The sequence below is a fragment of the Fringilla coelebs genome (genome assembly GCF_963513975.1).
Source record: "Fringilla coelebs genome assembly, chromosome: 30".
NCBI lineage: Eukaryota > Metazoa > Chordata > Aves > Passeriformes > Fringillidae > Fringilla > Fringilla coelebs.
In genome coordinates this window covers 138,842-153,441 of record NC_140056.1, presented here as the reverse complement: position 1 = coordinate 153,441, position 14,600 = coordinate 138,842, and the positions used below count along the sequence as shown (strand labels likewise).

The 14,600-nt window shown below is 65.6% G+C and overlaps 2 protein-coding genes across 3 annotated transcripts; both read left to right on the top strand.

The window, feature by feature from the left end:
* Positions 1-3,301: 3,301 nt before the first annotated feature.
* On the top strand, positions 3,302-4,291 carry SP7 (Sp7 transcription factor; the record flags this gene model as incomplete). The annotated part of the gene is made up of 1 exon (XM_084223625.1): positions 3,302-4,291. The coding sequence occupies one exon, from the start codon at positions 3,302-3,304 to the stop codon at positions 4,289-4,291; it is 990 nt and encodes a 329-aa protein (XP_084079751.1).
* A 2,512-nt stretch (positions 4,292-6,803) lies between these two features.
* Positions 6,804-13,840, top strand: AAAS (aladin WD repeat nucleoporin). Of its 2 annotated transcripts, XM_084223581.1 has the most exons (17): positions 6,804-6,936; positions 7,119-7,254; positions 7,504-7,631; positions 7,925-7,980; positions 8,094-8,185; positions 8,447-8,493; positions 8,887-8,985; positions 9,547-9,690; positions 9,795-9,915; positions 10,060-10,184; positions 10,385-10,445; positions 11,100-11,190; positions 11,521-11,614; positions 11,714-11,781; positions 11,869-11,950; positions 12,805-12,889; positions 13,447-13,840. In XM_084223581.1, the coding sequence occupies exons 2-17, from the start codon at positions 7,132-7,134 to the stop codon at positions 13,579-13,581; spliced, it is 1,551 nt and encodes a 516-aa protein (XP_084079707.1). In that variant the 5' UTR covers positions 6,804-6,936; positions 7,119-7,131; the 3' UTR covers positions 13,582-13,840. The 2 variants fall into 2 exon arrangements, with proteins under 2 accessions (XP_084079707.1, XP_084079706.1); XM_084223580.1 differs by lacking the exon at positions 6,804-6,936 and having other exon boundaries at positions 7,046-7,254.
* The last annotated feature ends 760 nt before the right edge of the window (positions 13,841-14,600 follow it).

The window sequence follows — 14,600 nt, the reverse complement described above, 5'->3', positions numbered from 1 at the left end:
CCCCATCCCTGCTCCATCCTGGCACCTTCTGGGGTCACAGGCCTCTGGGTGCCCCAGTTGTCCTGTCCTCCTTTGTCCCTTTGTCCCCCCTCCCCTCCCCATCCATCTATTCCTTCTTTCCTTCTCTCCTCTCCAGCTCTTTTCCTACTCATCCACTTCCCCTTCCCAGCCCCTTCCTCCTCCTTTTCCTCCTGTCCACCCCTTCTCCCCCTCTCCCTCCTTTCCCTTCCCCTTTTCCTCCTCTTATTTCCCTCTTATTCTCCTTTCCTTTTCCCTCCTTTCCCTTCCTTCTCTCTCCCCACTCTTCTCTTTCTTTTTCCCCACACTGGTCCCTGTCCCTTCTCTCCTCTCCTTCCTCCAGCTCTCAGCCTCCTCATCTTCCTCCCTTCACAACTTTTTCTTTCATTTTTCTTCCATTTCCTTATATAATTTTTCATTTCTCTTCCCTCCCTTTTTCATTTCCTTTTTCCTTTCCTCTCTTTTCCTTTCCTCCTCATCTCTTTTCTCTCTCTCCTTTTCTCTCCAACTTATTTCCCTCTTCCAATTCCTTGTTCTTTTCCCCCTTTCTCTTCTCTCCCCCTTTTCTTTCCCCCTCTCATCTTTTCCTTCCTCCTTTCCTTTTCCCCTTCCCCTTCCCCTGCCCCCCTTCCCGCGGTCCCCCGGCCCCCCCGGCTGGGGGCGGTTCGGGGCCGGGCTCCCGCTCCCGGCCCCGGTCCCGGCCCGGCCCAGCCCCGCCGCAGCGGCACAGCGGGGCGGGCGGCGGCCGCGGTGCTCCGTCCCTCCCTCTCCCTCCCTCTCCCTCCGTCCCTCCCTCCGCAGCGAGCCCCGGCATCCCGGGACACCGGCATCCCGGGACAGCGGCACACCGCGACAGCGCGACAGCGCGACAGCGCGACAGCGGCACCCCCGCGGGCAGGACCCACCGCCGGCATCCCCGGAGCGCGGTAAGGACCCCCGGGACCCTTCGGGATGGGGGACACTGCCCCGGGACCGGGACCGCGGGAGAGAGGAACACGGGGTGGGGGATCCCCCTGAGGGACGGGGACCCTGTGGGATGGGGGATCCCCCTCTGGGACAGGGACACTGTGGGATGGGGGATCCCCCTCTGGGACAGGGACACTTTGGGGTGGGGGATCCCCCTCTGGGACAGGGACACTTTGGGGTGGGGGATCCCCCTCTGGGACAGGGACGCTGTGGGGTGGGGGATCCCCCTGAGGGACAGGGACACTGTGGGATGGGGGATCCTCCTGGAGGGACAGGGACACTTTGGGGTGGGGGATCCCCCTGAGGGACAGGGACACTTTGGGGCAGGGGATCCCCCTGAGAGATAGGGACACTTTGGGGTGGGGGATCCCCCTGAGGGACAGGGACACTGTGGGATGGGGGATCCCCCTCTGGGACAGGGACCCTTTGGGATGGGGGATCCCCCTCTGGGACAGGGACACTTTGGGATGGGGGATCCCCGCTCTGGGGCAGGGAGGACCCACGGGGTGGCAGACTCGCTCCAGGATGGGGGAGCCCCCTGGGATATGGGACCCCCCACCCCAAGGACAGGGACCTGTGTGGGCCCCGAGCATCCCCTGCGGTCCCTGTGCCGGGGACACGGGTGTCCCCTGCCCCAGCAGGGACTGCCCTGCCATCCCCAGAGGGGGCACAGGGACAGGGGATGGTGCCGAGTGCCACTGTCACCCCGAAGTGTCCCCCTGGCTGGGGACAGCGCCACTGCACAGGAGCCAGGCCCAGGTGTCCTCGGGCTCAGGGGACAGGGGGTGGCACTGACAGGGCGAGGGAAACTGAGGCAAGGGCTGTGGGGACACTAGGAACCAGGGATGGGGCTTGGGGACAGGCACCGGGTTTGGGGACCAAGAAACTGCGGACTTAGGGGACCAGGGACTGGGGGACAAGGGGACAGGGAATGGGGAACTGGACACGGGTGGTCAGTGACAGGAGACCGGGAGGTTGGGACCCAGAATTTGGGAGTGCAGACCCCCAGAGCAGGGGCCGGACCCCTCCCCACGCCGGGAGGGGACATGGGAGGGGTCAAGCTCCCTGAGCCAGCCACAAAGGGACTGTCACCCTCGTGCCGCGAGCTCACGCCGCGCTCAGCCCGCCGCTCCCGGGGCTCCTTCCCTGCTCCTTAATTTCCCGGCGCAAGCGGAGCTGATTTATGGGAGTTTGACACTATTTTAAGCGTGCGCCTCCGTTTGCCGCTCGCCCTGGTTTTAATTACCTCGGCTCTCGCGGCAGGGCAGCGTTCCCGGGGCACAGGCCTGGCCCTTGTTATCCTTGGAAAACCGGGAGCGCGCTTGCGGCCACGGCCGGGGCCGGCGTAAAAATAGGCGCAAAAACCACGGAAAAAAAAAAAAAGGAAAAAAAAAAAAAGAAAGGGGGGGCGAGGGGGGGGGACACCCTAAAAAAACTCCCAAACAAATAAAAAAGGCAAAGTGGAAATGCACCAAAGTGGGTGAAGAGATTAATTTAAAAAAGAAAAATTAAAATAAAGGGAAGGCCGGGGGTGATGGGGGTGAGGGCCAGCTCACGACACCCCGGGCAGCCCGCGCAGCTGAAAGCCATGACGGGTATAAAAGCAGAGGAAGTCACCCGGGGAGGGGGAGGCCACAGCATAATTCGATTAAAAGGCCATAAAGGCAGAAGGAGCCGAGATTGGGGGTGGGGGGAGGCCCTGCCACCGGCACAACCCCACAGCAGCCCCCGGAGGAGCCCCTTTGGGGGGGATGCGGGGCTGGGGGTTGGTGGGGTGGCCTCAGCTCTGTGGGGGGAAACTGAGGCACAGGGGATGGGGAGCGTTGGGGGTGGTGTGAATCGTGGGGCTGGGGTCTGCTGCTGGGTGCCCCAGCGGGGCTGACACCCCAAAATACAGCTGCCCCCAGTGCTGACCCCCAGGACGGTGCCCCTCGGAACCTTCAAGCCCCGTTCTCCTTTTCCACAGGCTGCCAAGTGCCATGGCCGCGAGCCCGCGCTGACATCGCCCCCTCTCCTCGGGGTGTCCCCGCTGACATCGCCCCCCACTCCTCGGGGTGTCCCCGCTGACATCGCCCCCCACTCCTCGGGGTGTCCCCGCTGACATCGCCCCCCACTCCTCGGGGTGTCCCCGCTGACATCGCCCCCCGCACCTCGGGGTGTCCCCGCTGACATCGCTCCCCCTCCTCGGGGTGTCCCCGCTGACATCGCCCCCCACTCTTTGGGGTGTCCCCGCTGACATCGCCCCCCACTCCTCGGGGTGTCCCCGCTGACATCGCCCCCCACTCCTCGGGGTGCCGCCGCCGCCGCCGCCGCCGCCATGGGTGACTCCTACGCCGCCGCCTTCCCCAGCGCCCCGGGGCTGCTGTCGCCGTCCGCCAGCCCCCAGGCCTCCCCCGGCCCCTACGGCCCCGACTACGGCCCCTTCGGGCACCCCTTCCCAGCCCCCTCGGGCGCCCAGGAGGTGCTGGGGGCCCCGGTGGTGGTGGCGGCCAAGGGCCACCCTGCGGGCGAGTGCCTGCCCGGGGTGTACCCCTCGCTGGAGATGCCGCACCCCTACGGCTCCTGGTACAAGGGCGGCATCGGCGGGGGGCTCCCGGGGGGCTCCGGGCCCGCCGCCCCGTCCTGGTGGGATGTGCACCCCAACGGGGGCTGGCTGGGGGGGCCGGCGGGCGCCGAGGGGCTGCAGGGCTCGCTGCAGGGCCAGCCCACCCTCAGCCCCCCCCTGCCCACCTACGGCTCCGATTTCGGCGCTCTGAACCCCCCTCCTTACACCAACGCCCCCGCGGCGCCCCCCACCCCTAAACCCGCGCCGGGCGAGACCCCGAAGGGTCCCCGCGGCGGCTCCTTGGGGGGACGCCCGGCGTGCGATTGTCCCAACTGCCAGGAGCTGGAGCGGCTCGGGGGCCCGGCGGGGTCGCGGCGGAAGCCGGTGCACAGCTGCCACATCCCGGGCTGCGGCAAGGTGTACGGCAAAGCCTCGCACCTGAAGGCGCACCTGCGCTGGCACACGGGGGAGCGGCCCTTCGTGTGCAACTGGCTCTTCTGCGGGAAGCGCTTCACCCGCTCCGACGAGCTGGAGCGCCACGTCCGGACCCACACGCGAGAGAAGAAGTTCACCTGCCTGCTGTGCAGCAAGCGCTTCACCCGCAGCGACCACCTCAGCAAGCACCAGAAGACCCACGCCGACCCCGGCCCCCCCAAGCCGCCCCCCGGCGCCGAGCAGCCCCCCGCGTCCCCCCGGCCGCCGCCCGCCTCGCCCGCCAAGGACGGCGGCAGCCCCGAGGCCGGGAGTTTGTTGGAGATTTGAGCCTTTCCGCCTTCATCTTCATCCTCCTCCTCCTCCTCGCCGCTGGGGATATTTATTACGGGGTGCTGCTCCCCCCCAAGCCCCCTCCCCTCAGTTCCCCAGCTCCTCGTTAGCCATTCTAATTTATGTCTTAAATTATGGGGGGGCTCTCCGAGCGCTCTGGGGTTCACGGGGGGGTGTCAAGGTGAGACCCCCCCCCTTTTCTGTTTTCCCTTCCACCTCCCCCAGCCCTTCTCGCCCCCCAGCCCTCGCCTCGCCCCCCGCACTCAGGGACAGGGTTTGCCCCCCTCCCCCGGCCTGGTTCATCAGTGCTAATGTAACGTGTGTCCCCCCCCCACTTTTTTTAGCTGCCTGCCCCTCCTGCCCCCCCCGGAAAAAAAAGCAATAAAAGGATTGAGAGTGGAGCCAGGCCCCCCTTCTGCAGGCTTCATCACAGGGATGTGCTCGGCTTCTCCTCCCTGCAGGGCTCCCAGGGAAACTGAGGCACGGGGGGGTGGGGGGACACGGGCCTGCTCAGGGTCGCTGTGTCCTCCCTCTCTGGGGGTGGCAGGGTTGGGGACAAGCTGGGCTGTCCCCTTGTCCTCAGCCCCTGGGGTGCCATATCCTGTGCCTCTCCCCTTCCCCATGTCCCCATGTCCCCTGTGCTCCCCATGGCCTCCTTGTCCCCATGTCCCCATGTCCTCTGTGGTCCCCATGGCCTCCTTGTCCCCATGTCTTCATGTCCCCTGTGCTCCCTATGGTCTCCTTTTCCCCATGGCCCTGTGTCCCCAAGACCCCGTCCCCCATGTCTCCCTGTGCCATGTCCCCCTGTCCCCAACCTCAGGGACAGCCTGGGGGGCCTGGCAGTATTGTCCCCTGCCAGCCTCACCCTGCCTGGCCGCGTCCCCACTCCCAGGGCCATCGTGTGTGCACGGGAACACGCGTGTGCAAGGCCCTGTGCCTCAGTTTCCCCCAGACACATCCCAGGGCCCACGTGGCAGCACCGGGCATGCGGCGGGGCCACGTGTCCCCGAGGACACCCCAATTTTGGGCGCTGTGGGCTGGCGGGGACCCCACTGCACTCCCCCTCCCCCTGCCCTGGGCTCCCGCCAGCCCTTTGATGCGCTCAGCCCTGGTTTGGGGCTTTTCCTGAAAAAAAAAATAAAACCAACCCAAAAAGCCACGGAAAAAGGCAACAGGAGGCGGAAACGAGCTCCAATGCCAGCACGGAGCGGGGGAGCCGCTGCTGGCACCCGTGGCCCGCGGGGGGACAGGCACAGGGGTGGCAGCAGGTCGCCGTGCCAGCCCCGGGTGAGTCACGGTGGCCACGAGCTGGCCAGGACCCAGCTGTCCCCAGGGAAAGCGGGGACACCGGGTGGGGAAACTGAGGCACGGAGGGAGCGGCCGGAGCTCAGTGCCACCAGCAGAGCTGACCCCAGGGTGGCTCCCGGGGGGATTTCGAGTGGCAGTGCCACCTCTCCATGTAGCCCCCCAAGCCAGCCACACCCTCTCCGACCCAAATTTGCCCATTTCGGGGCTTTCCCCCAGAACTCCGGCCCTGCTCGCCGTGGGTGGGCCGGTGCCAAGCAGGGCAAGGAGCCACGTCCCGGAGCCAAACCCCGGCCCGGCGGCCACCGAGGGCTCGACCGCCCGGAGCCTCCCAAACCACAGAGCCCAACCCCATCCAGCGACCCCCCCAACCCCACCGGGGACCCCCCCTCCGCCACCAGCGCCTCTTTTCCTGTCTCGCTGCCCCATCAGCCGCGTTTGGGGGGGTCCGAGGGACGCCACGAGGCCACGCCAGCCCTGCGGTGGCTCTGATGTCGGCGCCATCCCAAATCGTCGTCTCCTATCGAACCCCGCTCGCTCCGTAACGGGCGAGGAATGTGGGGCCCCCCGCCGCAGCTCCCCCCGCCGCCTTTATTTAATATCCTGAGAAAATTAAAATAACTCTTGCGGCCGCTAAGGAAAACACGGGGATAAACACGAGAAAAGCGGGAGCCCCGGGAGAGGGGCTGGGAACGAGCCAAGGGGGGGCACGAGGCGGGAGCGGCACTCGGGGGACACGGGGAGAACGGACAGGGGCACCCGCGAGAGGGGACACCGGGGGAAGGTGGCACCGGGGACACGGGAGCGCAGGGGACCGGGATGCCGCGGGAGCGCAAGAGGGGGTCCGGGACGGGGGTTGCGGGGCACGGGGGGTGCCCGCGGGACACGGGGGTGCCCCGGGTGGGGCCCGGTCCCGATCCCCGTCCCCGTCCCGGTGCCGGTGCCGGTCCCGATCCCCGTCCCGGTCCCGGTCCCAGCGCAGCCCCACTCGGACACCACGTGACCCGTCGACTGTACACGCCTCCCCGCCCCGCCCCTCAAAGGAGACTCCGCCTCTCTTAAAGGGGCAACGACAGCAACACCATGTGGAACGATTTTCATCAATTCTCGCTACAACCGGAGAGCCACTATGTCAGCGGTGGAGCGCGGCTGTGCAGGGGACGCTGATATTCTCTCCCCGCCGCGGAGGGAAATCGGGGAGCGCGGCGTTATCCCTCAGCGAGGACTCCGCGCATTTCTGACGAGAGCCGCAGCCCTTTTAATTCCCCTCCCTCACGCGCCCGGAGCCGCGAGGGCGGCGCGCGGCGGCGATTGGCGCGAAGCGGGAGCGGGAAGGGGTGAGGGGAGCCAAGATGGCGGCGCCGGGGGCTGAGGGCGGGCAGCGGGTGAGGGAGAGCCGGGGGCACCGGGGGTTGTGAGGGGCGGAAGGACGGGGGGAAGGGTCGCCGGCCTGGAGCCGGCCCATGCCGAGGGCAGTGGCGGTTTCAGCTGTCGCCCCCCGGGCCGGGCTCGCCCCCAGGCTCGGTGCCGCCATGTGCTCCCTGGGGCTGTTCCCGCCGCCGCCTCCCCCTGGGGATGTCACCCTGTACGAGCTCAACAACGCCCTGGTCTGCGGCCGCCTCAGCGAGCAGCTCCCGCTGGCCTTCCAGAGCCAGGTGAGACCCCCGGGCCAGGTGAGCCCTCCTGGCTCTAGAGCCCTGCCAGCCCCCTCCAACCTTGGGGTGCCACGTTTGTCCCCCTCAGCTGTGGCTGGAGCTCTGTCCCCTCTGCTGGGCTCTCTCCAGGCGCCCTCAGGCCGCTCCTTCACCCCTCCTTGTGTCTCTGCTTTCCTCCCTTCGCCGTTTGCCCCCCTGCCTTTGTCCCCCCGGGCTCAGGGGGGCTCAGGGGGGCTGTGTGTGCTGCAGGTTCCCGACCTGCCCGTGCTGACCCTGCCCAAGGAGCCCCTCAAGGCCCACGGCCGCCTGGAGCCCAGCGCCCGCCCGCCCTTCATCCACCACCGCGAGTCCCTCTGGAAGCGCTGCCTCAGCGCCTGGTGAGTGCCGCAGAAAGCCTGACCTGTCCCCAAAGAGCCGAACCTGTCCCCAAGGAGCCAGACCTGTCCCCAAAGAGCCAGACCTGTCCCCAAGGAGCCAGACCTGTCCTCAGAGAGCCAAACCTGTCCCCAGAGAGCCAGACCTGTCCCCAGAGAGCCAGACCTGTCCCCAAGGAGCCAGGCCTGTCCCCAGAGAGCCAGGCCTGTCCCCAGAGAGCCAGACCTGTCCCCAGAGAGCCAGGCCTGTCCCCAGAAGGGGCAGGGGCCGGGCAGTGACCGCGCTCTCGCCGCAGGCGCGACGCCGGGCTCTGCGGGCTGCTCCGGGAGCTGGCCAGCGCCGAGGAGGAGGGTGAGTTTGGGCTGCCCCGAGATCTCCCTGCGGTGCTTTGGCCGGCCCTGCTGTCCCTGCCGTGTCCCCCGTGGTGCTGGCAGGGACGCTGAGGGTCCCTTTGCCCTTTGCAGGGCTGCGGTGGCTGCGCACGGGCTCGAGCCACGCGCTGGCCGTGTGCCGCTGGCTGTCCTCGCTGCACGGGTCCCTGTTCCCACACCTGTCCGTGAGTCATTCCAGCTGAGCCCTGCTGCTGTGGGAGCCAGGAACCCTTCCCCAGCAAGGGGAGCAGCCATTTGGGGTGGGGGGTGGTCCCTTCTCCATTAAAACACCCCCCAAAATGCTCCTCCTGGTGATGCCCAGCTCCAGACACTGCTCCTTCCTCCACTGGGAAGGTTTTTGGTGCTCCGAGAGGGGCCCAGATCCAGGTGGGGCCCTGGGAACTGGGGGTCCCTGCTGCCAGCTCAGTGCTCTCCTCTCCCTGCAGCTGACCAGTGAGGACATGATCGCAGCCTTCTCCCAGGCCGTGGACTGGTGAGTCCTGGGTGTCCCAAAATCTCCATGCTGGGGTCTGGGACCCCCCCCAGGGTGAGAGTACAAGGGCAGGATGGCCCCGTTTGGGTGGGCTCAGCCATTAAAGGCAAACATTGCTGGCTCTGGCTGCCCTGCTTGGTGTGCCCTGGTCACAGAGGGATCAGGGTTTAAGGAGATCAGAGCCTGGAAAATTCCTTCCAATTCCACCCCCAGGCCATGGTCACCAGCCCCTCAGCAGAGCCCTGTGAAAAATTCCCAGAAACAGGGAATTTCTCAAAGAAAATGGTCTCGTTGAGCAGCAGAAGGAAGTTTTATTTCCCTGGGGGCTCTGAGAGGGGTCTTTGCCAGCCCAGGGAGTGCTGGGGGGTCTCACCCTGCCCTGTGCCCCCTCAGGGCCGGCTGCACCGTCCGGGCCTTCGCCTGGCACCCCCACACCAACAAATTTGCTGTGGCTCTTCTGGACGATTCCATCCGTGTCTACAACTCCAACAGGTGGGGCTTTGTCCTGGGGTGGGCACTGCCCTGGGCCTGCTGCCCGTGGCCTCCTCGCCCACCTGGGCACACCTGGGCTCCCATTCAGCCCTCTCTGCTCTCCCCCGAGCCTCAAGAGCTTTGCCTTTCCTTTCCCTGCCTGCTCCTCCTCTGGGGACATCCTGGGGGTCACACAGCCCTGGGGGTGGTGACAGAGCCGGGGGGACACGGGCTGAGTGTCCTCTGTCCCCCAGGTCTCCCTGCTCCCCCAGGGAATGCCAGTCCCTGCTCAGGAGAAGACTCTGCCGGCTGCTCCTGCAGCCCCCCCGGGTGTCCCCAAGCTGGGCCCTGTCTGGACTGGGGACCCCTCGGCTCAGTCACACCAGGTGTGCCCTGGCTCGCTCCGGTGTCACCTGGCTGGGAATTCCTGTCCCCTCCCCAGGAAGCACAGGGCAGGGCACACCCCCTCCCCACCCTGCTGTCCCCCCTCACTGCGCTCAGGGCTGGCAGGGGACACTGTGGCTGCACCAGGGCTCTGTGCCCCACCTGTGCCCCACCTGTGTCACCTGTCCCCCCCGGCAGTGCCACCGTGCCCTCGCTGAAGCACCGCCTGCAGAGGAACGTGGCCGCCATGGCCTGGAAGCCTCTCTGTGCCTCCATCCTGGCCGTGGCCTGCCAGAGCTGCGTCCTCGTGTGGCACCTGGACCCCACCTCCCTCTCCACCAGGTGACAGCTCCCACCTTCCCTTCCCCGCCACTGTCACCGCGCTGGGGCTGGCTTTGGGCCAGCACCAATCCAAATCCTGGTGGTTTCTCCCTCCTGCTGTGCAGGCCCTCCTCGGGCTGTGCCCAGGTGCTGTCCTGCCCCGGGCACAGCCCTGTCACCAGCCTGGCCTGGGCGCCCAGCGGGGAGCGGCTGCTCTCGGCGTCACCCGTGGACACGGCCATGCTGGTGAGGACCCTCCTGGGGACACCCCTGGGGTCACCAAGGGACACCCAGGGACACTCGGGCAGTGGCAGCTCTGGGATTTCACCAGGGCCTGAAATCTTCACTCTGTGATCCCTAATCTCGGTGTCACCTCCTTGTCCCCTCCAGGTGTGGGACGTGTCCACCGAGACCTGTGTGCAGCTGCAGTGGTTTGGGGGTGGCGGTGTCACCTACTTGGCCTGGTCCCCTGATGGCAGCAAGGTGCTGGCAGCCACCCCCTCGGCTGTGTTCAGGTGAGTTCCTCATCCCCATCCTCATCCTCACTCCAGAACACCTGGATCCCAACATCTGCTCCTGCTCCTGCCCCTGCCCCTGCTCCTGCTCCTGCCTCTGCCCCTGCAGTGGGGACAGAGCTGGGGGACGGGTCTGGACGTGGTGGATTCCCAGAGCAGCAGGATTGGGGCAAATTCCCAGGAGTTCTGCTCTCCTGCAGGGTGTGGGAGGCCCAGATGTGGACCTGTGAGCGCTGGCCCACCATCAGGGGACGCTGCCAGGTAGGATGGGACATTCCCCTCCCAGGGAATCATTTTGGCTGGAAAAGCCTTCTGGGACCACCCAGGCCAACCCCTGGCACTGCCAAGGCCACCACTGACCCCTGTCCCCAGGTGCCACATCCACAGAGCTTTTAAATCCCAGCAGGAATGGGGACTCCACCCCTGCCTTGGGCAGCCAGCCCAAGAAATTGTAGAAGTTTATCCAAATTGTGTGAAAATCTTCCCAAAATCCAACCTGAACCTTTCCTGGCACAGCCTGAGGCCGTGTCCTCTTGTCCCTTGGCTGTCCCCTCCTGTCAAGGACTTGGGGAGTGAAAAGTCCCTTGTGAGCCTCCTTTTGTCCAGCCTGAGACACTCCAGACAGGGTGGTACTGTCCCACAGGCACGGTGGCACTGTCCCACATACTGGGTGACAGGGTGACAGGGTGGCACTGTCCCACAGACAGGGTGACAGGGTGGCATAGTGACAGGGTGACAGGGTGGCAGGGTGGCACTGTCCCACAGACAGGGTGGCAGGGTGACAGGGTGGCACTGTCCCACAGGCAGGGTGACTGTCCTACAGACAGGGTGACAGGGTGGCACTGTCCCACAGACAGGGTGGCACGGTGACAGGGTGACAGGGTGGCAGGGTGACAGGGTGACACTGTCCCACAGACTGGCTGCTGGAGCCCCGATGGCAGCCGCCTGCTCTTCACCGTGCTGGGCGAGTCCGTCATCTACTCCTTGTCCTTCTCCGAGTACCGGGGTGAGTTTGTCCCACCTGGAGCTTCCCAAGGGCTGGGAGAGGGTTCCCAGGTGGCCCCACAGGAGCTGGGACACACAGGGGGCGTTTTGGGGCGAAATCTCTGCAGTTCAGGTGTTCCATCCCTCACGCTGCTCCTCAGTCGCAGCTGTGGCATCTTGAAGGGATTTCAGGGAGGCTCCAGAGCCAGCTTGGGGCTCCTGGTGTTTGCTGTCCCTTGTCCTCCATCCCTGCCGCTCGTGGGACACCAGCACAGCTGCTCTGGGAAGGAAATGAAGGAATGATCACCTGGGGAATGCGGGGATTGATGGAGCGTGGGTCTGTCCCTGGCAGGGGAGATGCAGGGGCAGGTGGGCGGCTCCAAGACGGCCTCGATCGTGGCAGACCTGTCCGAGACCACCTTCGAGACCCTCTACGGGGAGGAGAGGTGGGTCTGGCTGTGGGGCACGGGGGGGTCCCTGCTCCTCCTGGCAGGGCACACCCAGGGGGTCTCTGCCCCATAATTTGGGGACTTGTGCCGCGGCAGGATCGGAGGAGAGGTTCATTCCATGGTGTGGGACCCCACCGGGGAGAGGCTGGCGGTGATCATCAGAGGTCAGTCCTGCCCCCTTCCCTGCTGCCCTGGCAGCAGAAGGGACAGGGGGCACAAGGGAGAGCCCTGGTGCTGCTGTCCCCCCGCAGGACGCCCCGAGTGTGCGGGCAGCCCCCCGGCCGTGGCCGTGTTCCGCACCCGCAACAGCCCCGTCTTCGAGCTGCTGCCCTGGTGAGTGGGGGCTCGGGGGGTTTGGGTTTATTTGGGTGGGTTTGGGTTCATTTGGGTGGGTTTGGGTTCATTTGGATGGTTTTGGGTTTGTTACAGGGGGTTTGGGTGGGTTTGGGTTCATTGTAAGGGGGTTTTGGGGTTCATTTGGGTGGGTTTGGGTTCATTGTAAGGGGGTTTTGGGGTTCATTTGGGTGGGTTTGGGTTCATTTGGGTGGGTTTGGGTTCATTGCAGGGGGTTTGGGTTTGTTACAGGGGGTTTGGGTGGGTTTGGGTTCATTGTGGGGGTTTGGGTTTGTTACAGGGGTTTTGGGTGATTTGGGTGGGTTTGAGTTCATTGGGATGGGTTTGGTTCATTGCAGGGGGTTTGGGTTCATTGTGGGGGTTTGGGTGGGTTTGGGTTCATTGGGGTAGGTTTGGGTTTGTTACAGGGGTTTTGGGTGATTTGGGTGGGTTTGGGTTCATTGGGATGGGTTTGGTTCATTGCAGGGGGTTTGGGTTCATTGGGGTAGGTTTGGGTTTGTTACAGGGGTTTTGGATGATTTGGGTGGGTTTGGGTTCATTGGGATGGGTTTGGTTCATTGCAAGGGGGTTTGGGTTTGTTAGAGCAGGTTTTGGGTGGGTTTGGGTTTATTGGGTTCCCCACCTCACCCCCTTGGCTGTGGGTTGTCCTTTCCCCGTGCATCCCCTCAGACCCCAGACCCCCCCAGTTCCCTGAAGGTGCTGTTTCCCCCAGACCCCCCCAGTTCCCCAAGGGTGCTGTTTCCCCCCAGACCCCCCCAGTTCCCCGAGGGTGCTGTTTCCCCCCAGACCCCCCATTTCCCACCCCTAACCCTGGCTGTTTCCCCACCCCACAGCGGCTTCGTGCGGGGCGAGCGCGGTGCCCGGCCCCAGCTCATCTCCTTCCACCCCTGCTTCTCTCAGGGCGCCCTCCTGACCGTGGTGAGTCCCTCCCCGGGGCACTCCCAGTCCCAGGGGACACTGGTGGCGCTGGGAAGGGGGCTGGGATCAGGGTGGGCTCCAAGGAGAGGAGGTTAAACCAGCCCAAGGGTTGGGTCCTGTGTTTTGGGGACGGAGGGGTTGGACCTTCCCTGGTCCCTGAGAAGGGACCTGGAGGGACTGAGGGGTGTGCCCAGGTGTGCCCAGGTGGCCCAAAAGTCTGGTGGGATCCTGGCCTGGCTCAGGGCTGGCGTGGCCAGCAGGAGCAGGGGATTGTTTCTCCCCGTGGCCACACATCGAGTGCCGTGTCCAGGTCTGGACAGCCCAATTTAGGAAGGAGTTTGGGATCTGGGGCATGTCCAGAGAGGGGAACAGAGCTGGGGAAGGGCCTGGAGCTCTGGGGGGCTGAGGGAGCTGGGGAAGGGGCTCAGCCTGGAGAGAAGGAGGCTCAGGGGGAACCTCACAGTTCCTGTAACTCCCTGACAGTCGGGTCAGGGGCTGGGCTCCATCCCAAAGGGTTTTCCCCATTTCTGAGCCCTGCCCCACCCTGTCCCCTGCAGTGCTGGTCCTCGGGGAGGATCTCCCACATCCCCTTCTTCTTCGTCAGCGCCCTGGAGCCCCGCGGCAGCCCCCGCCGCAGCCCCGCGCCCGTGCTGGGCAGTGTCCGCGAGCAGCCGCTCTTCTCCGAGCTCTGAGCGACTCCCAGAGCCTCCCTGGGCACCCCAGAGCCTCCCTGGGGCCTCCCTGGGCACCCCAGAGCCTCCCTGGGCACCTTGGGGCTTCCTTGGGCACCCCAGAGCCTCCCCGGGCACCCCAGAACCTCCCTGGGCATTCCAGAACCCCCTTGGGCACCCTAGGGCTTCCTCGGGCACCCCAGAACCTTCTCGGGCACCCCAGGTCTCCTCTCCCCCCAGGAGCCCCCTTGCCCGCTCAGGGTCGTCGGGCAGTGCTGACCCCACCCCAATTAAAGGTGGATTTTCCCTCCCTCTCCTCTCCTTTCCTCACCCCGATGGGACTGGAGGATTTCTGGGAGGGAATTTGGGAAGTCCTGTGGGTCTGGAGGGGTTCTCGGGGCTCTAGAGCTGATTTTGGGGTCAGAGAGAGCTTGGAGTGAACTCCCAGCAGCTGTTGGTGTGATCCCAGTGCCGCCCATGGGCCAGGGCTGCTCTTTTGGGGTCAAACAGCCCCATTTTGGGGACAGGCGGTGGCTGAAGGGGTCTGCGGCAGGTTTTGGCCACTCACACACCCCTCAGCTTTGTCCTGAGGGGGAGCAAAAGTGAACCCAACCCCCAAAATGAACCAAACCCCCAAAATGAACCAAACCCTCCGTGGGTCCCCAAACCCCAGCCCTGGGGGCCCCAGGGTGCTGCCCCAGCTGAGCCCCCCGGGCCCCCCCAGAGGGGATTAATGCTGCTGCTGCTGGGGCTGGCACAGGGAAATCCCGGGATTACAGCCCCTTAATCCTGGAATTACAGCCCCCTAATCCCAGGATTACACTGTGCTGGCAGGGAGAGCACAGGGTCCCTGCTCCCCCCACCCCAACAGCCCCAGGACCCCCCAAATCCTCCCCAGAGCAAGGGGGAGACCCCTCCTCACCCTCCCCCCAGAGCATCCAGCCCCTTCCCGAGGCCGGGCAGGATCCAGGGGCTCCAAACCCACCGCAGCTGCTGGGGCCAGCCTGGAGGGGCTTCACCCCCGGGCCTGCCCGGTTGGC